The sequence below is a fragment of the Rhinolophus hipposideros genome (genome assembly GCF_964194185.1).
Source record: "Rhinolophus hipposideros genome assembly, chromosome: 21".
Lineage (NCBI taxonomy): Eukaryota > Metazoa > Chordata > Mammalia > Chiroptera > Rhinolophidae > Rhinolophus > Rhinolophus hipposideros.
In genome coordinates this window covers 40,018,148-40,040,346 of record NC_138067.1, presented here as the reverse complement: position 1 = coordinate 40,040,346, position 22,199 = coordinate 40,018,148, and the positions used below count along the sequence as shown (strand labels likewise).

The 22,199-nt window shown below is 42.4% G+C and overlaps 2 protein-coding genes across 3 annotated transcripts in view; one reads left to right on the top strand and one right to left on the bottom strand.

The window, feature by feature from the left end:
- LOC308489576 (cell adhesion molecule CEACAM1-like) overlaps positions 1-3,247 on the top strand; it is a gene marked incomplete at its 5' end in the record, with an annotated part of 50,959 nt that extends 47,712 nt beyond the window's left edge. The window contains 2 exons of the mRNA XM_081030909.1: positions 23-54; positions 1,111-3,247. Of these exons, the coding sequence (XP_080887035.1) occupies positions 23-54; positions 1,111-1,230 (152 nt within the window). The 3' untranslated portion in view covers positions 1,231-3,247. The remainder of the gene's footprint in view (positions 1-22; positions 55-1,110) is intronic.
- Positions 1-22,199, bottom strand: part of CD177 (CD177 molecule) — a 183,211-nt gene that overhangs the window by 108,283 nt on the left and 52,729 nt on the right. The gene's annotated exons all lie outside the window — the stretch shown is intronic.

Genomic DNA, 22,199 nt, shown 5'->3' with positions numbered 1-22,199 from the left:
AACTCTTCTTTCACTTCCCCAGGTCAGGGTCATTCTGACATCTCACCTAACAAGGTAAGGACAGCTAGTTTCATTGGCTTATTTGCTCATGGAGCTATCTCTGTGTAGAATGGATTACTCTTGGAGACACAAATGTGAGAGCCAGTTTGGGTCAGAGTTCCTCAATGCCGCAACAAACAAAGACATATTGGTTAATTACTCGCTTGGGTCTACCTCATGCAAGACCTTGGACTCGGGAGTTATCGCCAACCTGTGTTTGAATCCTGGCTATGACTCTTAGTAGCTGTGTGACCTTGGGCAAGTAACTTAACCTCTTTGATCCTCAGCTTTGTCATCTGTAATTTGGGCATGCTGCCCACTTCAAAGACATGTTGAATGAATTAAATGAGATATCAAATGCAAAGCACCAGCCCAATGCCCAGCACCAGAAGGCACTGAGTCATTCTCCCTTCTCTACCTTCAATCTGACCTTGCTCTTACTGTCAAAGGATAATGTCCATTCCAATCAGTCTGAGGTCTTTGTTCATTTATAATAATTTTACCAAATTTCACTCAGCTTAGCCTTTCAGTGGAGCACACATACATACTGAAAAGTACTTCAATCATAAGCTTATGACAACAATGTATAAATTTTCATGAGTTGAACATACCCATGTAAGCAGTATGGAAATCAAGAAACAAAACATGTCATCCCTCCCCCAAAACCCTCCAGTCACTTCCCTCCAAAGAGTAACTACTATCCTGAATAATAACGCACTGGGTTGGTTTTGCCTGTTTATGCTCTTATATTGAAAATCACAGTATATCCTTATATGTGTCTAGTTTCTTTCATTCAAAATAGTTTTGTGAGATTTATCCATATTGTTGTATGCATTTGTCGTTGTTTTTTCTCATTGCTGTATCATCGTATTCCCTTGTATGAATACCATAATCTGTCTCTTCTAACAATTAGTCAAAGGATGTCACCAAGCAGAGATAATGGGTAATAAAAGCCCATCTCCAGAGCCAGAAGTTTCAAAGTGGTGACAGCAGGTGATGCTGAATCACAGCGGACAGTTGAGGGCCTGACCTGTGACGCTGATCTAACTGACTGCTGCTCATGCCTTTCAGGTCAACGAAGTTGCGTATTCTTCCCTGAACTTCAATGTCCAGGAAACAAAAAAACCAACTTCAGCTTCCCCATCTTCAACAGCCACAGAAACGGTTTATTCCGAAGTAAAAAAGAAGTAATGCAACCTGCCCTGCTCGCTGCACTGCTGAATTATCCCAAGCTTCTCATCTCCATCACTAGGAGATCCCTTTAACCTCAGGAAAAAGTGCAAGCCTCTCCCCGTCTTCACTCCCTCTGGAGGCACCTGCCCACTGCCTGGTCACAGCCCCTCCCTTTAGTGTCAACAGATGGAAAGGTACATCCGGAGTCTGTAGGAAGCCCAACGTTGTTTGTTATTGAAAGTTGGCAAAGCAGACCTTGAGAAAGAGCTGCCAGAAACTCCTGCCCCTCTCATTTCCTGACCTAGACTTGTTCTAAACTTACCTTTCAGAGCATACTCATTCCTTCCCATCCCTGTCCTCTCCTGTTGGAGTCTAACTGGAATGTGCCTTAACCTTGAGAGTTATGTCCTTATCCACTAAATAGCATGTGCCAGAAAAGGAGAGAAAAAGTAAAAGCTTCTTCTATCTCTCCAAAGCCTAGTGTAAACCCACCACACCCAGGAAAAAATATATACATTACTAGTTTTTAACTGGAAAATTCTGCACCTTTGTCCACTGTCAGGGTGTCTACCTGTAGGACCAGAGCTTAAACACCTGGCTAATTGGCTGGAATACCATCTAGCCCTTTGGTGAGCCTGTCTTCAGAGAAGCCACTAGAAGCAGCTAGGAAAACTATAGTTGATTCCCAATGGAATTTTTTTTAATCATGTATTTTTAATAACTTTATGGGATTTAGTCAAGGAAATGCCTACAGAAGAAGGGGGTTACAGAGAACTGCCCTTCTGAGATTATTTAAATAATTATGTAAGAATGCACAATTTGAGGTATTGGGCTTTTTCCCATTTCTCTGAGACATATCACCATTTTAATTTTTGTAACTCCTTATTTATGTGAATGGGGTTATTTGTACTTACTTAGCTTAGCTGTGTAAGCCAATCTGAGGGCCTTAGGTAAAAGAAGCTACCAAAACCCCTCACGTCCCCTCGGCGAGGAGTTCTTCAAGGCCTTCATGTCAGGGGCTCCAAATAGAAAAGAAGCAGTTTTCTTCCTCATGGCTAGAAGTGGCTCTAACTCAGTTTCCAGAGGTCTCAGGCCAATCACAAGCCACCATTCTATTCCGTGTTTGTGCTGCGCGTGTCCTGTGGGTCTGCCCCCCTCACTTTCTCAGGAAACCTGGGCCTCTGCTGAGGTGTGTTTGATCCCTGAGAAGCGGGCGTCCCACAGGGCACACTGTCCCTCATACTGTTGACATTGTTTACAACCTGGAGCTGCACTGGTGCTGATGCTCATTAGGGACCTGGGGCATTATCACTGGGCCTAGGTTTCCTGAACAGAGAGGCAAATGTACTTCGTACCCAGCGTTTACACAGATGGACTCTGGGGCTGTTGAGAGGAAGGTTTCACCTGATATTGATAAGCTGATCTCATTCTGTGTCTAAGAGGACCCTCAATGAGGATTAGTTGGGGTCGGACGGGTGGCTCAGTTGGTTAGAGCACGAGCTCTGGGCAACCAGGCTGCCGGTTCAATTCCCACATGGGCCAACAAGCTGCGTCCGCCGCAACTACACTGAAGGCAATGAGCTGCCGCTCAGCTCCCAGGTGGCCAGATGGTTGGAGCGCATCCTCTCAACCACAAGGTTGTCAGTTTGACTCCCACAAGGGATGGTGGGCTGCGCCCCTTGCAACTAACAATGGCAACTGGACCTGGAGCTGAGCTGTGCCCTCCACAACTAAGACTGAAAAGACAACAACTTGACTTGGAAAAGTCCCAGAAGTACACTGTTCCCCCGATAAAGTCCTGTTCCCTTCCCCAACAAAATCTTAAAAAAAAACAAAAACAAAAAAAAACGAGGGTTAGTTAGGAGTTCTCTGTACTCAGGTACCTCTTTCAGGGTTTTCTAATCCTGACAAGCTGTATATACTTCCCCTCATCCATGCTATTCTGTGTTAATTTAATTTTGCCTGGCTAAGGCCACTCTTGAATTATTTGTAAAATTGGCTCTATATTTATAATAAAAATTATATATCAAACATCAACATGATGCCTCACAGTTGATACTACTTAAGACAATGTCTTCTTTACAAGCAGAAGAAAGAAATTGCTTAACTGGTAATCAAAGTAAGCCTATTCTAAGTCTACAGATATTTGATCTAGTGATCAGAGAAGTAGCCAAATTCATTTGCACACCTGCTAACAAAGTGCGTCCATCTAGAAGTCATGGGCCACAGCTGCAATCTGCAGCTTTTCCTAATGACCAATTTATGTATCCATGAAATCCTTACAGAGCACCTACTGTGCTACAAGTCAGTGTTAGACCCCATACAAGAGACAGAAATGAGAAAGGCAGGGTCCCTACCTCAAGGAACATAAATACTAAGATAGGAGATGAGACATGAGAAATTATTATAATACAAAAATAGTAAGGGATAAATGCCACAAGACACAGAAATTCAATGGAAAATATGGCTACTCATTAGAATGACTAGGTGTCATGTGGGGCCTCTGGTCTCGCTCCCCACATAAGAATGCAGGATATGGTGTGGCCAAAAAGGAACAGCAACGGAGCCATAGATAAGGGGTTCATACCACTATAGTCTCTCTGGCAGCTGGGTTGGAGACACAGGAAGCAGGAACCACACGATGCGCAATCCACCATCCGCTTCTCTGCCAACCAACCAACAACCAACCAACCCCCTAGTGTAGCCACGGCAGTTATATTAGTGGCCAGTGGCTTACTGGTTACAGCTGATGGCCACCCAGCCACAGCGAATGGGCATTTGATTACAGCTGTTGGCCATCTAATAACTGAACCAGCACCTTTCCATGTGAGGCCGAAAGCCTGGAAACTGTTCTCTGGGACTCTGTCCCCACACTGGGAAAATTTTAAAAACGACTGACACTCAGTCCCCACCCACAGATTCTAATTTAGTTGGTGTGGGATGGAACCTAGGCACTGGTCATTTTTTAAAGCTTCCCAGATACTTTTAAAGCCAGAATGGAGAACCTCTGCTATCATAGGTAGGACTTGAGCCTAAAAACAGCAGTTTTTAGCCAGGAGTATAAATCAGAATTGCCTAGGTGTCATGCGAGGTCTCTGGTTCCTCTCCCCACAGAAGAACACAGGATATGGTGAGATCAAAGAAGGAACACCCACGGAGCCATAGATAGGGAAGTCATTCTCGCTGGCAGCTGGGTTGGAGATACAAAAGCAAACATCTTCCAATACCCAACAAGGGGTCTTCCTGCACCCGTCTCGCTGGCGGCGGGGCAAGACACAGGTAGTAGGATCCACATGATCCGCAATCCGCTGTCTGGGTCTCTGCCTGCCAATCAACCAACCCCCTAGCGTAGCCAAGGCAGTTATATCAGTGGCTAACTGGCTAACTGGTAACAGCTGATGGCCAACTAGCCACATTTGATGGCCATCTACTACCTGAGCCAGCATCTTTCCATGTGAGGCCGAGAGCCTGGAAACTGCGCTCTTGGACTCTGTCCCCACACTAGGGAACTTTTTCAACATACATAATAAGCCTATAAACCATTCCTGAGGAAGCTGATACAGTACATCTGGAGTGAGACTGGAGCTTGTACATTTGAAAAGCTCCCTGGTGAATCTCACATATATTCCATGTTAGGAAACACTGACCTAAAACATAGGTAGGATTGAAAAATTGGGGAGTAGGGAGAACATTCCACAAGGTAAGCATAATGTGAATAATGTATTCTGCAAGGCATCGAGAAGTACTCAAAAAGAAATTATTGGCAAGTAGCTGAACTTTAAAAGGCTGATGGTACCACATGTTGTGAGGATGGGAAACAACTGGTGGAAATATGATATGGCACAACCCCTCTGGAAAAGAGTTTGGCATTTTCTTGTAAAGCTAAATATACTTACACAGTTCAGCAATTCCATTCCTAGGGTTTTACCCAATAGGAATGAAAATATATATCGACACAAACAGTTATACTTGAATGTCCATAGCAGCATTATTCATAATAGCCAAAACGTGGAAACAACCCAAATATCCATCAACATGTGAATGGATAAACAGATTGTGGTCTAGCCATACAAGGGAATGCTAGTCAGCAATGATAATGAAACAAACTGCTGCTAAAATGAGATGGATAACCTTCAAATATTATGCTGTGCAAAAGAAGCCAGACACAAAGGAGCATGTACTATAAAAGTGCCATTTAAATAAAGACCAAGAAGAGGTGACAGTAATTCATAGCGTTAGAATTCACCATGGTGTGAGGCGGGGGGAGGGGCTAGAATTAACTGCAAAGGTGCACAAGGAAGATTTTTGAGCTAATGGAAATGCTCTCCATCTCAATTCAGGTGGTGATTTCACAGGTGCATACATTTACAAAACTCCAACTGTACATTTAAGATGCATTTCTGTATGCATTTCAATGTATTTCAATTTTATTTCAATTTTTAAAAACTAAAATAAGGAACAGCTAATTCAATCTAACAGGTAAAAACACCTGTATTCATTTTCTATTTTTGCAAAACAAATCACCGCAAATTTAGTGGCTTAAAACCACACCCATTTATTAGCTCACAGAATTCAATTCCTTGAAGTAATGAGACTGAGGTTCCATTGTCCTGCTAGAGGCAGCTCTCAGTTGCTACAAGGCATTCTCAGGTCCTCACTACAAGATCCCCTCCATCTCAGCAATGGAGACCATCCCTTAAATCAAGTCCCTCTCACACTTCTACTCTCTGATTTCCGCTTCTGAGACCAGCCGGGGAAAAAACTCTACTTTAAAGGGTTCGTGTGATTAGATCAACCCCGCTCAGATAATCTGTTTTTGTTAAACTCAGTCAACGAATTAGTCACCCTAATTATATCTGCAAAATCCTTTTTGCCACATAAGGTATTACAGGGATGATATCTCCTCACAGTCACAGTCCGGGGGTTAGGTGTCAAACTTGGGGTGCATCTCAGAAGTCTGCCGACCACAGCACCAGAGGAGAGCTGTCCACACTCTCGACGTACTCCTTCAGAGTTCCTGTTCTGAAGAAATAGTAAAAAAGCCAAACTTGGTCAGTCCAAACTCAAAGTGAGAGAACAAGAGACTAAGGATGAAAAGCAGAGGCAAGACAGCAAGGGCCCATTTCCTTCTGGCCTGTGCGTGTCTGAGTCACAGGGACACTCACTGCCCCTGACCTTTAGTCATGTTCACAGGCACTGATAACTAGCATCTAAATGAACCCCTAACAAAAGTTATCAGAAACCAAAGCCACCCCAAGAAACCAACCAAAAATGACAATAAGACTACACTAATTCAACCAGGACATTTTATAGATTTCCGATGATTCATTCATTCAACAAACACTTAACGATTTACTACACGTTGAGCACTAAACCAGGTGCTGAGAAGGTGAAGATAAAAAAATAAACCCTTACTTCGATCTTTATTCAAACAACTATTGTTTAAAACGGGGGTGGGGGAGACAAAGGAAGAAATGAAGGAATAAAGAAAAATGGAAGGGAAAGAAGGGAGGAAAGGGATGGAAAAATGTTACGAGATAATTGCAGAAATCTAAACATTGAATATTTTATGATATTGAGGAAGTATCAGTTTTTGTGTGATAATGGTTTGTGGTTATGTTTTTTAAAGAGCCCTTCTATGTTAGTAATACAACTGAAATATTAACAGAAGAAATGATTTGATGTCTGGGATTTGCTTCAGAATGATCCAGTTTGGGAAGGGAGTATAGATGAAACAAGATTGGCCATGAAATAAATGTTGAAGCTGGTGATGAGCACGTGTAGATTCATTATATTATTAGCTTTGCTTTTGCAACTATTTGTAATTTTCCAGGGAAAAAATAGTCCTTGCTCTCCAGAAGGTTATAACACAAGGAGTCAGACATTCCAACAAATAGAACACTATGTACTTAAAATAGACACAAAGTGCTCTTCAAGCTCCAAGGACAGTGACTGGCCAGGGACAGGCAGAGGGAATCAGCCCCCGACCAGTCTTTAAGGAAGAGTACCCCAGACCACAGGCAGAAGGGCAGACCGAGGCGGGAACTGTGAAGGCAGAGCTCCCACACACTGATGGCTTACTGAGCTGGAGTTCCTACTCCTGAGCGCCTAGTGTGAGACTCCAGGGCCCCTATTGGAAATGTGGAAAAGAATCTGAGGTACCGATTCTTTACCTATATTCTCAGATTCTTTACCTATAAAACGGGATTTATAACAATACACACTTCACAGGGCTCTTGCCAGAAGTCAATGAGCTAATTCATTGGTGGGTAAACAATAGACTTAGTAATGTTAGCAGTATCTTAGCCCACAATACCACGCATTTTGAAAAATCTCATCTAATTTCTAAAACCTACGTCTTATTTCTCTCTATATCCCCAGAGCCTAGCCTAAAGCCGTGCACTCTGGTTGCCCATAATAGGCACTGATCAGGCATCAGTGGAGGGAATACCTTATTCCGCAGTGGATTACACCCTCAGTTCCTACAATTCTTTGGCTTCCTTTAGCTTCCTTCTTGTTTCCATCTCCTCCCTTACTCTGCTCGGGGATGTTCATTCACGAATGGTGTGCTCTGGTCCCTTCCCTGGCAAGAGATCCAGTGCTTCCTCTCTCTCCCCACAGCTATATTCTCAAACAGCCTCAGCGTCACTCATTCTGCAATTAATAAAGTGTGCAGGGAGGCTGAATTTCTAGACCATTGGCCTCAGACCTATTCGTGAGTAGAATCTTCTGGAAAAGAGAAAAGCAGGTAAGATGGTAGCAAGAATATAGCTCCAGCTTTGAAGAAATCCTGTAGACATATTTGTACAGTCAGCTAACATCTTACTGGGGTTTTGAGGGGCTCAGAAATCACTGAGGAGGAAAGGGTGGCGTGATGGGCAGGAAGCCCGGCTTTGTGTTAATTTTTACTTTGCAAACTTCAGGGTTTCTTTCCCCCACTAGTAACCATCCTCGTTTTCTTCCTAGAGCTGAGACTCAGAGAGGAAGAGAATATAAAGATCCAGAGATAGAACTGAAAAGTTACAAGAAGACAGCTGGCGGCAGACTCTTAAGATGAAGGAGGAATGTCAGAGGCAGAGCTCTCTCGAATCACAACTCTACAAAGTGCCCTCTGCCCTGAACAGCAGTGTAGGGCTGGAACGTGATCCTGGGCTCCCCGAGACTGGGAATTACTGGTGGAACATTAACTAGCTATCCAGAAGCAGAAGGAAATGGAGCCCTCTAAAGTATCTCTCCCTACCCATTCTCCCAAAATTCCTCTGAGAAGACAATTCAAGGCTATGTTCCCTAGCTCTAGGCTTTGATGGTTCTTTTCTGAGAAAAAATAAAAAAGAGGAAGAGGGGACACTGTCAAGACTGCACCGAAAACATAGTTCAAGCGTGCTTTGTTTAAGGTCAAAGTCTTGTGAAACATGCCAGTCTCCCTCCGCTGCCTGGGCTCTCTACTATCATGAGCTTTGCCCCATCATTGAGCCCTAGCTGAACTCAGATTAGAACAGGAAAGAAAAAGGGGAACTGGGAACAAGAGACAAATAAATACAAGCAGAGTGACACGTTCCCTGAAATACTTCCTTATAATGCTATTATAAGGAAGTGAAACTGTTCTTGTAGGGCTCAGATAGGTTTTGAGAACTACTCTACGTAAGTAACCAAAATATTTTTGGTAATGACAGAACTTTTAGAATATATATATGTGTAGCCACCTTGGCAACTACTTGTAAGGTGTCCATATTTATCTAGATATATTTATAAAAGGAATCCTATAACTCATGTTTCATAACTATTGTCTTAACTTTCATAAGAACGAGGAACAGGTTGATACTACCAGGAGTTTGAAGAGAAAGGTAAGAGCGGGGGAAAAACAAAAGTGTTTATGGTGGCAGAGATGTGTGGAAAAGAAAAAAGAAGAGTCAAAGAGAAAAATAATATGAAAGAAACAATAAATTCCTATCATAATATGGAGATGAAAGCAGTGATTTAATTATGTCTAAAATCAGCGTAGTAGGCCAACTCTCCAAATGAAGCTTTCCTGGGTAATGCTGTCAGCCAGCCCTATGCTGTCCAGGGGTGGGGTGGAGTGGGAGTGGAAATGGGCAGGAACAAACACTAAATTCTCCCACTTGCATTTAAACCCAAGAAGGACTTTATCACCCTACACAGAAGAATTAGACTTTGCACATTTGTTGGCTATTTTACACTAGACAGAGAAATTTGATCAATGTCAATTCTTCAAAGAATCAGCTGTGAAACTTGCCTATCACTAAATGAAAGAGCAAGAGTTATTCGTGCTTCCTGTGTTCATGAGCTTATTCTCTAACACAACCTCTGTTCTTAGGAATCCTAAGACCTCCCATGACCCAGCAATTCCACTCCCAGGTATATATATATTCAAGAGAAATGAAAACATATGTCCACACAAGAACTTGGGCACAGGGCAGATGGGTGACTCAGTTGGTTAGAGCACAAGCTCTGGGCAACTGGGCTGCCGGTTCGATTCCCACATGGGCCAGCAAGCTGCGCCCTCCGCAACTAGAATGAAGCCAATGAGCTGCCGCTCAGCTCCCGGGTGGCCAGATGGTTCAGCTGGTTGGAGTGCCGGCTCTCAACCACAAGGTTGCTGGTTGGACTCCTCAACTCCCCCAAGGGATGGTGGGCTGAGCCCCCTGCAACTAACAACAGCAACTGGACCTGGAGCTGAGCTGCGCCCTCCACAACTAAGACTGAAAGGACAACAACTTGATTTGGAAAAGTCCTGGAAGTACACACTGTTCCCCAATAAAGTCCTGTTCCCCTTCACCAATAAAATCTTTAAAAAAAAGAAAGTATGTTAAAAAATAAATTAATTAAGAGTAGAATTACCATATGACCCAGCAATCCCTCTTCTGGGTATTTACCCAAAAAATCTGAAAACATTTATCCATAAAGACACATGTGCTCCAATGTTCATTGCAGCTTTATATATGGTGGCCAAGATATGGAAACAACCAAAATGTCCTTCGATAGATGCACAGATAAAGAAGTTGTGGTATATATACACAATGGAATACTATTCAGCCATAAGAAAAGATGAAATAGTACCATTTGCGACAACATAGATGGATCTTGAGATTATAATGCTAAACAAAATAAGTCAGACAGAAAAAGTGAAGAACCATATGATTTCACTGATATGTGGGATATAAAACTGAAAACAACAAAAAAACAAGACAAACAAATGAAGAAACAAAAAATCTTAGACTCAGACAATAGTTTAGGGGTTACCAGAGGTTAAGGGGGCACTTTAGAAGAGGGTAAATGGGGTCTAACATACGGCGATGGAAAGAGAATTGATTCAGAGTGGTGAACACATAATGTGATTGTAATGCAGGGACTCAGCTCCCGCTCCCTGCACAAGAACACAGGACACGGTGAGGCCGAAAAGGAACACCCACGGAGCCATAGGTAGGGGAATCACACCACTATATTCTCGCTGGCAGCTGGGTTGGAGACACAGGAAGCAGGAGCGACACGATCCGCAACCTGCCGTCCAATCTCCGCCAACCACACTTGCTAGCCGCAATCCACACTTGCTAGCTTAACCACAGCAATTATATCAGTGGCCAAAATGGCTAACTGGTTACAGCTGATGGCCAAGTAGTCACAGCTGATGGCCATCTACTACCCGCGCCAGCACCTTTCCGCGTGAGGTCGAGAGCCTGGAAACTGCTCTCTGGGGCTCTGTCCCCACAGTGAGCTATAGATGATGTAATACAGAATTGTACATCTGAAATCTATGTAACTTTACTAACTATTGTCACCCCAATAAACTTTAATTACAAAAAAAATATATGAAGTACTGATACATGATACAACATGGATGAATCTTGAAAACATTTTGCTAAGTGAAAGAAGCCAGACACAAGGGCCACATGTTATATAATTCCATTTATATGAAGTGTCCAGAAAAGGCAAAGTTAAGAGACAGAAAGTAAACAAGTGGTTTCCCAGGGGCTGGAGAGAGGAGGTATGAGGCGGGATGGCAGGGAGGGGTGATTGCTAATGAGGAGGGGTTTCTCCTTGGGAGGATTAAAATGTTCTAATTATGGCGCTGCTTGCACAATTCTGTGAATATATTAAGAGCCACCGAACTATATACTTTACATGGATGACTTGGATGGTATATAAATTATATTTCAATACAACTATTGTTAAAAAGAAAAGAATCTTAAGGCCTAGAGAAGGGATATGTCAGCTGGTTGGAGTTTAGATTTAGCTATACTATCCCATAAGCCCATTAAGACCCATACCCAGTTTGTAAAACTACAAAAATCTGAACTTTTGATTTAATTTAAAAATTAAAAAAAAAAAACCTGACATCAAGGCCTTGGACCTCATTTCTGTTCTCTCCCTACCAGCTCTGTACCACTTGTTCAATTGGTTTAATAAGAAATATGTTCAAAGTAACTATGGTAAATCATTCATGGACATCACAAACATTCCCTGAACATCTATTATGTGACAGGTACTTTTCTAGGCCCCAGGAATTCAACAATGAGACACAGAGTCCCTATCTCTAGGATGCTGACAATACCATCACCAGGTGGTCTCAAGGGAACATGCACGGTAAGGGTTGCAAAAGTGGCATGTGCTGGGGACTTCAGGAGCATAATCTGGAGTTGGCATGTCAGTATAAGGTTGCAGAAGAAGTAATATATTAACGAAGGCCTGAAGGACAACTAAAATTGGTAGGAAAAGAAGAGGCATGACAAGAGTATTCTAGGCAAGCAGAATAAGCACAAAGGCCCAGATGCCAAGAGAAAGCAGGGGCATTTAAGGAAATAAAGTGGTTTGGTGTGACTAGAGCATAAAGTGCAAGAATTGGGGTGGGATAGGGGGCAGGACTGGCACAGATGAAGGTGGAGAAGACTGAGGTCTTTTAAATTTGTAACATGACAAAAAACTTGGGAGCCATGCTGAAGAGAACAAAGTACGTCCTGAGGACAAGATTAAAGGACTTGAATAATGGAAAAAGATACGATCAGAATTTGTTGTCTAAGACCACTCTAGGTGCACTGCGGACAGTCACTGAGAGGGAGCATGCAATGAGACTGGAAGCAAGGAAGAAAGTCAGCCAGAAGAGCTGCAGTGATCTAGAGAAGGAAATAATGGTGGCCTGAAGTAGTAGTATGAGTAAAGTTGGAAAAAGGAGTGCACAGGTGAGGGAGATATGTAGGAGGCAGCATTGTCGAGACTGAGCAACTGACTAGATGAGGGAACGATGAAGGGATGAGTCAAGGATGGTGGCCAGGTTTCTGGCATAGATCACTGTGGAGTACCAGCCACTAAAGAAATATATCTTTATCTATATCTCTACACATCTACATAGATGTATGTATAGGTATAGGTATAAATATATAGATATAGATTTTTTTTCTTAAAGACTCAGGTTTGGAGGTCAGATAAATCCAGCTTGGGACATGTTACATATTCAAAAGCAGATAGCCAACAGAGTTGAGATATACAACTCAAGAGAGATTGACCATACTTGAGGTCACAGGGGCCTGGTGAGTATATACAGAAAGAGACAAGGGCATGGGACAGAACCCTAGAGACCACTGACTTTAGGGAATGGACACATCAGAGAAGATGGCAAAGAAAACTAAAAAGGACCGGCCAGACTGGTGGGAAGTCACCAAAGGGAGGGCCACAGCAGCAGCTCAAGTGAAGCAGTGCTCACCGGTGGCTAGTGTTCTGACATCAGGTAAAACAAAGGTGAGAAGGGTTTCTGTGTGCTGGGGGATGACTTCACCATTGCAGACCTTGGTTAGAGGAGCTTGGGTTGCAACAGGGTAGGGGGGGGTTCAGTCAACTCCAAGCTACTGCGGAGTGGATGGGACAGATATTGATGAAAAACAACACTTTTAATAATTTCGTCTCTAAAAAGGAAGAAGTGATAGAGTGGAAGTCAGCAAGAGAAATGGGGTTCAAAAGGGGGATTATTTTTTAACATGAGAAAGACCTAAATATATTTAAATATTAAAATAGATGCAGAGTTTGTAGTTTCATAGTATAATCATGATCTTCCCCCCCTTAAGTCCTCCCTCCTTCTCACAGGAAACATGGGAGGGACAATCTATCTTTTAATGTGCTTGGTGTTTAGTATTTTAAGCCAGAGCAGGTTCCCTGTAGACTTGACTTACCAACATCTCCTCAAATGGGTTGCCTCTAACATCGCCATTAAAATCTGCTCGCCTTTCAGGTCTTTCCTTTAGGGCTACACATATTATAAAACTACTGATTTTCAGGGGGTTAGCTCAGTTAGTTAGAGCCTGGTGCTGATCCTAGCACCAGGGTTGCCGATTCGATCTGTGCATGGGCCACTGTGAGAAAAAAAACACACAAAAAAAAACTACTGACTTTCTTATCATCTTTAAAACAGTCTATGTTCTTCTAAAACGGGCTTTCAAAACCATAGTAGTTGCTAACTTATAAAGATCTAATAGAGATATGCAAATGTTGCCCCCTCTCTCTCTCTTCTATATTAGCAGAGAATCTCCATTGCTACCTCCGTGAGAGAATTTATTTGTTTTTAGAGAAGCTGTGGTTTCAGCGATGGAAAAGGGAAGAATCTGTCAAAGGGCATAGAAGGTGCTGACCCTAAGACTAACTCCCGGGAAGACTATCTCGCCTGCCTTTTGGGCAATTACTCAAAGATATCACCTTCACTCTGCCTAAAATTTTCACCCCACTTTATTAAACTACTTGATGTTTCATCCAATTCATTTAGCAAATGATTCTGAGGTTAGACAGCTTTCAACTATATGTGAATCACTTGAATAGCCAGACTGCTTTCCCCCCACAGCCTACTTCCTATCTGCCACACGAAGGTGGGAACTTTGATGGGGTAAGGTTGGAAAGAGAACTCAAAAGCAAGGCAAATTTGGGCCTTAAGTGAGGAACAGCGTGGGCCTAGGTCAGGTATTACAGAGGAGGCCTAATGGAAGTATCAAAGTCCTATGTGCCTAAAATCTTGGAAGAGGGAGAAGAATTCGGATGAAAAGCATTCAGGAGATGAAAAGGTATCAAAGGTAAGCATCATTTTTAAAGTGTGCCTCATGTTAATCCAGGTCCAGGAAAGATAGATAAAACTCTTTTCCTTTCTCTAGAATATTTCTAAAAATCTAGAATATAAGTGTTTTAGTCAGGGTTCTCCAAAGAAGCAGAACCAATGGGATGGATAGATGACAGATGATAGATAGATAGATAGATAGATAGATAGATAGATAGATAGATAGATAGATATAAAAAAAGATTTATAAGAAATTGCCTCACATGGTCACAGAGGCTGACAACTGCCAGGATGTGCAGGGTGAGTCAGCAAGCTAGAGACCCAAGAGAGCCAACGGTACAGTTCTAGTCCAAAGGCCAGCAGGCTCAAGAGGAGCCAATATTTCAGGTGAAGTCTGAAGGCAGGAAAAGCTGATGTCCCAGTTCCCAGGCAGTCAGGCAGGAGGAATTCTCTTTTATTCAGAGGAGAGTCAATGTTTTTGTTTTATTCAAGCTTCAATTGATTGGATGAGGTCCACCCACATTACAGAGAGCAATCTGCTTTACAAGGTCTACTAATTTAAATGCTAATCTCATCCCAAAATACCCAGCATAATGTTGAACCAAATATCTGGGCACCCTATGACCCAGTCAAGTTGACACATAAAATTAACTATCACACTAAGTTAGTAATACAGTTCAGCCACAACTTTCATTCAACATTTACAAGACCCTGTGCTATGGAATAGACACAGCTAAACTAGATCCCTTCCTTCTAGTGGGAGTAAGAATGATAACTCATATATAACTCTAGCAGATAGCATTAAGTACCATGACAGGGTCTAAAAGTTGAGATGTTCAGGATAGAGAGAGACTATTTCTTTTACACAGTTTCATGGAAAGAATGTAGCATTTCAGCAGGGAATTGTAGGATGATGATAATGGACTAAAGGAAGAGGGCATTCCTAATGAAGAAAAAAAAACAAAAAGACAGATAATCAGAAAAACATGGTGAGCATCTAACACAACTGGAGTTGAAAGAGTATGAGGGTAAATGAAAGCCATTTGTTTAATGGTAAATGGTAAAGGAAACCCAGAGCTTCCCAATGTCCCCCACAGGACTTTCTAAGAACCAACCTTTCTGGGCCAACAACCTTTGGCCCAGAATCCTTCTGAAATTGTTCAGTTCAACTGCTAAATATTTCTGAGTAGTAACTCTACTCCCATTCTGCTAACTTCTCCCATCTCCTGGAGTTCCTCTCCTTTTCAAGCTTTCAATATGCCCAATTACCCGTGTTAGGGTCTAGATTTAAAAGGCTTCTGAAGGGGAATCAGACCCTAATCAACATTTACAACATATTTCATGAAACATACTTCAAGTCCAAATAATGAATTTCAAATTCATGAAACAAATATCCATCATCAGTTACCATGTATCAGGCACCATGATAAGTCCTGGAATACAAAAATAAATAAAAATACATTTCCTCCCCTAAAGGAACCCCCTGTCTACTTTGCAACAAAGACTTATCACAAAATGGAGAATGTCTTTGGCGACATCTTGAGAAGAGTCATGCACAATGTATCTTCAAGGTCAGTTCTAACCTGGAAAGCAATTTTGCCTGGTATGTGGCCACAGGAAAAAGGGTACCCACCTTACTTTCAAATCAGTGTGTAGTAGGTGCCAGCACAAGCCACAGCAGTGGAATTAACCAACACGTACCGAGCATCTCCACATGTCAGGCACCGTGTTAGACTTGAGAGATACAAAGAAAAATGAGGTAGCATTTCGTAAATGCTGTCTGTTTGCCAAGTATGAGACACACTCCGTAAGAATAGAAAGGAGTATCCTAGAGAAGAAAACAGCAATCACAGCTAACTCAAGCTCTCCTGTTCCTGGGGTTTCCCTCAGTTTTAGCTCATCTTCCTCCAACTCATTGATTCTGTTTGTTCTCCACTTTGATAGAATGATTTCCTAAAGCACAAATCTAATCATGCCAATGCCCTGCCTACAATCTAGAGGCAGCTCTCCACCACCTCAAGGATAAAATCCTGTTGACCTTAAGCAAATAGCCAGATATTTCTCCAGCAAAATTGGTCCACTCAGGAAAAACAAAGAATTGCAATTTGGAACATGTAGTCTAATGGTTAACCACATGCAAGTCCAGAGAACAAAGGAGAGGAACATTCTTTTATAGAGGAAAGGGAAAGTTGAGAGGCACTGTTGTAAACAGAGAGCCCATTGGTGGAAACTGGGAGTTCAAAGTGTAGTGGCTTGTCATTGGCTGAGTTATAACAGTCTTTCATTGGCTGAGTGGTTGCAGGGCCAGGAGAAGATCCTCCTTCTTCCTGCTGGAGTAGTAGAGTAGAAAAACATCTTCCTCTTGAAGATGCAAAGTACATCTCTTCCTGTTTGGGATAATTAATGATGAGTGGTTGGGTATGCAAGCTCCCCCAGGCCCTCCCAACTCCAATTTAAGTGAGGTTGTGTTTAATATTCACAATCCAAACTTCTTCACCCAGCATGCCAGGCTCTTCATAATCTGTTCCCTGCGTATGTACCATCCCTCTGTACGCTCCGTTAAAACATGCTCAACTATATGCAGTACTACCTCACATCACTGACTTGTCAAAGTTCCCTCTGTCTGGAAGCCCCTTCCCTCTTCCTTTAGCATTTTGCTCTAAATTCTAAAAGACAGAGAGAGAAAGAGAGAGAGAGAGAGAAAGGGGGAAAAAGGCCTTCCTTGACTGGTCTCAGCCCCTCCACCGTCATCCCAGGATGCATTAGGAAACCTTCCTCTGTGGTCCTATAACACTCCATCTGTCCCTCAATCACAACACTGTTCTGTAGTTGTCTGTTTACTTGAAGGTCTTTCACCAGACTATGAGCTTCTTAAGGGCCATTAAACCTTTAGTTTTTATTCCCATTAGTATACCCAGTGCCTAATATAATGCTTATTATCTAGTAGGCATTCAGGAAACTAAATACATATTAAGTGAATGAATGAATGAATGAACGAATAAAATCAAATATTTACTGGAATCCATGTGTGAGACACATGGAAAAGTCTTCGATTTAATAACTGTTTACTGGGTACCTGTAAATAGTATCTTGTCACACAGTGTAAAAATCAGAAACAAAGACACAGTTCCTATCCTTAAGTTACTGTCAGAGGAGCGTGACAAATTAAATATGTACTCAGATAAAGAACAAGGCATAAAAACAACACAATCAATGCTATTAGCTGTGGGGTGGCCATGGCAACCACCACCTATTTCTAGAGTTGCTCTTCCAACCCCCTTAGTTATAGTGGCTAGGTAAGAATGAATCTTTTCTATTTAGTTCAACCAAGACTGACTGATTTTCAACGGGAACTAACAAGAATAAGAAAAAATACAAAAGAATTTTTTTAAAGCCAGCACTTTTCAGCCAAGGGATAACTGAAGCCTAACCAGAGAATTCTCATTGGATACCACGTGCCTGAGTCTGAACTTCCTTAGACAACAGATACGGCTCCTTAGGCCCCTAACCGGCTCCCCAAAGGTTTGGTAGGTTCCATCTTCCCACGGTTTTCCTCATGTCCACTCTTACCAAAAAATAGAAAACAGCTTATTTTCCTATTTGAAAATCACTCACCCAAATTCATATACTTCCAATGGGAGTATAGATAACTTTTAACAAGTTTTGGGAAAACAATTTGGCAATATTTAATAACAGCCCAAGTAAGTCCTTCATCCAAATTATCTATTCACTTTCAGAAATATAGCCTAGGGAAATAACTAGAAATATAAAAGTAACTTAATGCCAAAAAATGTTTATTATAATAATATTTAACAGAGGAAAAAAATAGAAATAACCCAGATGTCTAACGATAGGAAAATTATTATATTAAGTTATTAGTCATCCATTAACATAATGTTATACAGTCATTTCAAATTTTTTAAATTTTAATAATATGAGAAAATTCATAACAAGTAAAAAAATCAGTATATAAAGTTACATGCACAGTATGATCTCAATAAGCAGCAAATGGGCAAAGAAAAATGTCTAAACACATCTATGTCTCCAGGTGGTTCAATTAAGGAAATCTTTTCCTCCAATTTACAGAATTTCTATAATAAGCATGTATTGTTTTTACAATCAGCAAAAATATATTTTTTCTTAAATATATGCCCCCTTGTGAACCTCAAATTAGTAGAGTACCTGATTCATCCTGGGAACTTCATAAATGTGCTGAATTCATGTTTATTGAATTCAAGGGAAAGTTAACTGCACTTAGAATGAGGAGGCCAGATTTGAGAGGCTCTGAGAAATTCCAGCCTCTCCTCATCCATGAAATGGAGGAAGCACCTGCTTAGCCTCCCTCAAGAGACTCTAGAAGCAAATGAGATAATGCCTGCGAGACTATTTTGTTAATGGGAAAACTCTACACAATATCTAAAGACAAACAATAAGGAACTATTGTTATTTTTGTCCTTCTGGATTTATTGTAGAAGAAGAAGAATGTAAACCTGAAGTCCACTGAATAATCATTCCTTTCCCAGAACAGTTTACCAATTTCCCCACTTCTCCAGGTACCCCAAGAGTGCGTGTCTCCTGGAGAGGTATATTACGGAACTCAAATTTTTATAGAGTCAGAGTGTCAAAGTACCTAAAATATACAGTAAAGGCCTCCCCCACCTACACCTGAAGTCTTTTACAAGATGCAATAAGCAACTTTGTGCCTGATGTTGCACTGGCTTCCTAAATAATAGTTCTAACTCCAACTTCTCCCTTCCAACCAATTCTGCACTTTATCATCAAAATAATCTTCCTGTATCATGGAATCACAGATTCTTTAGGTAGAAAAACTCCTTCACAATCACCTGGTACAAACTCCTTACTTTAAAGATGAGGGATCCAAGGCTCAGAGGTGTTAAAAGAATAAGTAACCGAATCAAGGTCATAACGTTAATGTCATTTCATTCCTCAAGAACCTTCAGATAATTTCCAAACTCCTTAGTGTAGCATTCAAACCCCTTCACAAACTAGCCCTAAACTACCTATGGACCCTCATCTCACACTAATCTTCCCCACAAACCCTGGGTTCCAATCTAACTGGTTTCCGTGCCTTTGTAAGGTTTAACTTGTTCAGGACGCCCTCCCTGACCAGCTTAGCTGTGGGGCAGGTCTCCTCCCTCTGAACTACCAAAGCTCTCACTGTCCCTGACGCTTGTTGGCCTGTGTATATTACTTGCAGTCCTGATATTGCGATTTATGTGTTTACCTGTCTTATTACCTCTCCCTCCCTAGACTATATCCTCCTTAAAGGCAAGAGGGTGTGTTCCATGTTTCTCCACATTCCCTAGCTGCACCTACACATGACTGAGAGCACTTCCTGAACACCTAGAGTATGGAAGTCGTTTGATCCTCAATTTTCTCACAAGTGAGAAAGCTGATGCTCAGAGAAGATGAATAAACAGCCAAGGTCATAAAACTAAAAAAATGGCAGAGCCATGATGGATCCAGGTCCCTCAGCATCCAAAAGTCTTAGCCCTAAGCCATGCCACCTCCAACCCAACCAGTGCCTCCGCATGGGGCAGGTGTGCTGGAACTGCTCGCTGCTGACCAAGCCATCCCCAGGGCCAGGCGAAGGCCAAGGTACACGTGACAAGGTACACATGACAAGGAAACAGGACAAGCCTGATACTCCTCTCTGAAGCCCACATCTGGGTTTCCCTGAGTCCCTCCAGGGTCTCCTTGGCTTCCTGGCATTAACCCCTCACCTGTCCACTTTAGGCAGCAGACTCACTGTGTTTCACAGGTAGGAGCCCTGACCAAATAGGTATGACATCAGGAAATGAAAAGCCAAATTCTTCAGGAGCTGAGCCAGGAAAGCAATTCTTGAGCAACTGTCTTGCTGGAAGGGAGCCCCTCCCTATGACAACCGAGTTCCAGCTCCTGTGTGTTCCTTTCCGGGCCTGTCAGGCAACTTTGGGATTGCAGGCACAAGACTTTTGCCAATAAGCCCCCTCTAACAGAGCTCAGTTGGAAGAAGCCCAGACGCTGCAAATCCCAGGTCAAGCAGGAGGGCCCGTGTCCGATGCGGGCCTGACCCGCGGCCACATCTCCCACATGCCCACATGGGAGCAGGCTTCTCAGCTCTGGTGGTAACAGCTACCATTTACTGAGTGCCTACTGTGTGCCAAGCACCATACCTGGTGCTTTAAATATTTATCCTTTGTTAATATTCTGCGAACTACACAGTCCAGTGCAGCAGTTAAGGACGCAGACTCTGGGGTCAGACTGTCCAAGTTCAGAATCCCAGCTCTACCACTTAACTTGAGCCTGCTACTTAACTTCCCTGTGCCTCAATTTCTTCATCTGAAAAACGACCATTACACTAATATTTAACTCCTAGAAGTGTTACAAGGATTAACTGAATTAATAAGTATAAAGTGCTCAATATATATTAGCTATTATTATAACTATTAGGTGGCATCTCCATTTTACAGATGTAGCAACTGAGTCTTAGAGAGCTTAAGTCACTTGCCAAGGTCACACAGTTAATAAAAGACAAAGAGTGGATTAAAATCCAGGTCTTGTTTACCTGACTCCTGACACGTCCCAGGGCTTTAAGCCTCTCTCTCTCTCTCTCTCTCTCTCTCTCTCTCTCTCTCTCTCTCTCTCTCACAACTGTACTTAGGGAGCAGCTGGGCTGGTGAAAGAGCTACAAAAGGACCCAGGGTAGAATTAAGTTCCCAGGATCATGCTGAAGAGTAGAAATGTACAGGGCCCAAAGCCAACCCTTAGAGTGTGGGGTTTGAAAAAATCTCACCCAGTTATTTTACACAAGTGATATCAGGCTAAAATAAATATCAAAGGCAGTATAGAAAAAGGAAAAGACAGCTCAAAAGGGCATCACAAAGCTTTAGCAGGATGAGTTTTCCGCGGAGGGGGCATGTCCCACCTGAGTTGACTGGTACCTCAGTATGGTAAAGGGATACTAGCTTACTATGGGAGCCTCAGAGAAATGTTTGGCACCAGTTGGTCTGAGCATTTTTGTGCATTTTTCTCGCTACCCCACACTTAGCTACTGCCCAACCCCCTGGTCTGAATGGAGTGAAGTAAGTTCCCTAGAGACGGTTCTGCAAAGCCTGAAATTGTCCGGCCTTCTCACTGTTAAGGCTCTTAAGAGTAGCTAACAAATCTTTCTAGGCCCCAAGGGATATACACTTGTTCTCCATCTCTGGGGATGCTTGAAGGCATGTTCTCAAATCTTGAGGAACTGAGAGACAAGCTAAGGGACAATTGGAGTCACCGTCCCCACCCCGTTATCTATCACGGCATTTTCTAAAGAGCCCGGTTTCCTACTTCCTGGTCACTGTGCTCCTAAAAGGAGGGTCAGAAAGCGCACAGGTTTGACGCCTGCCCACTCTGCTCCATCAGCCACTGCAGAGTTTGACATTGCCTGTCTGATTCTGAGGGTCCCCACAGGCTTACCATTTCGACAGAGGTGGGTACTGAGGGAATTAGGCTCAGAAAGCTTTGTTCAAGAAAAGACCGCATATTAGCTCCTGAGGACAGGGGTTGAATTTCATTTATCTTTGAAAATTCAGCACCTGGCAGTTGGTAGGTAGGTGACAGTATCAGTGAAACTCGATTGTTCTTTAAAGTCGGAATGTCTAAATATTAGTTAGAAACAAGCCACAAATTTGACCTGTTTCCTGCTTGTCAACTTGTCTCTAATCTTCCCAGAAAAGGATGATGAACTGTGCACAGCAGCTCGCAAATCCCCTGGGTCCTGCTCCCAAATCCCAGGGTGGAGATGGCTCAATAATCAACAATCAGACTGTTCAAGAAGGTCTGGTGTTTCATCCTCCACCTCCCCATACCCTCGCACGTTACACACCCAAGCATAAAACAAGGTGAATTTCAGACTGGATTAAGGAAATTTCTAACATCTTTCTAATCAGCCCTC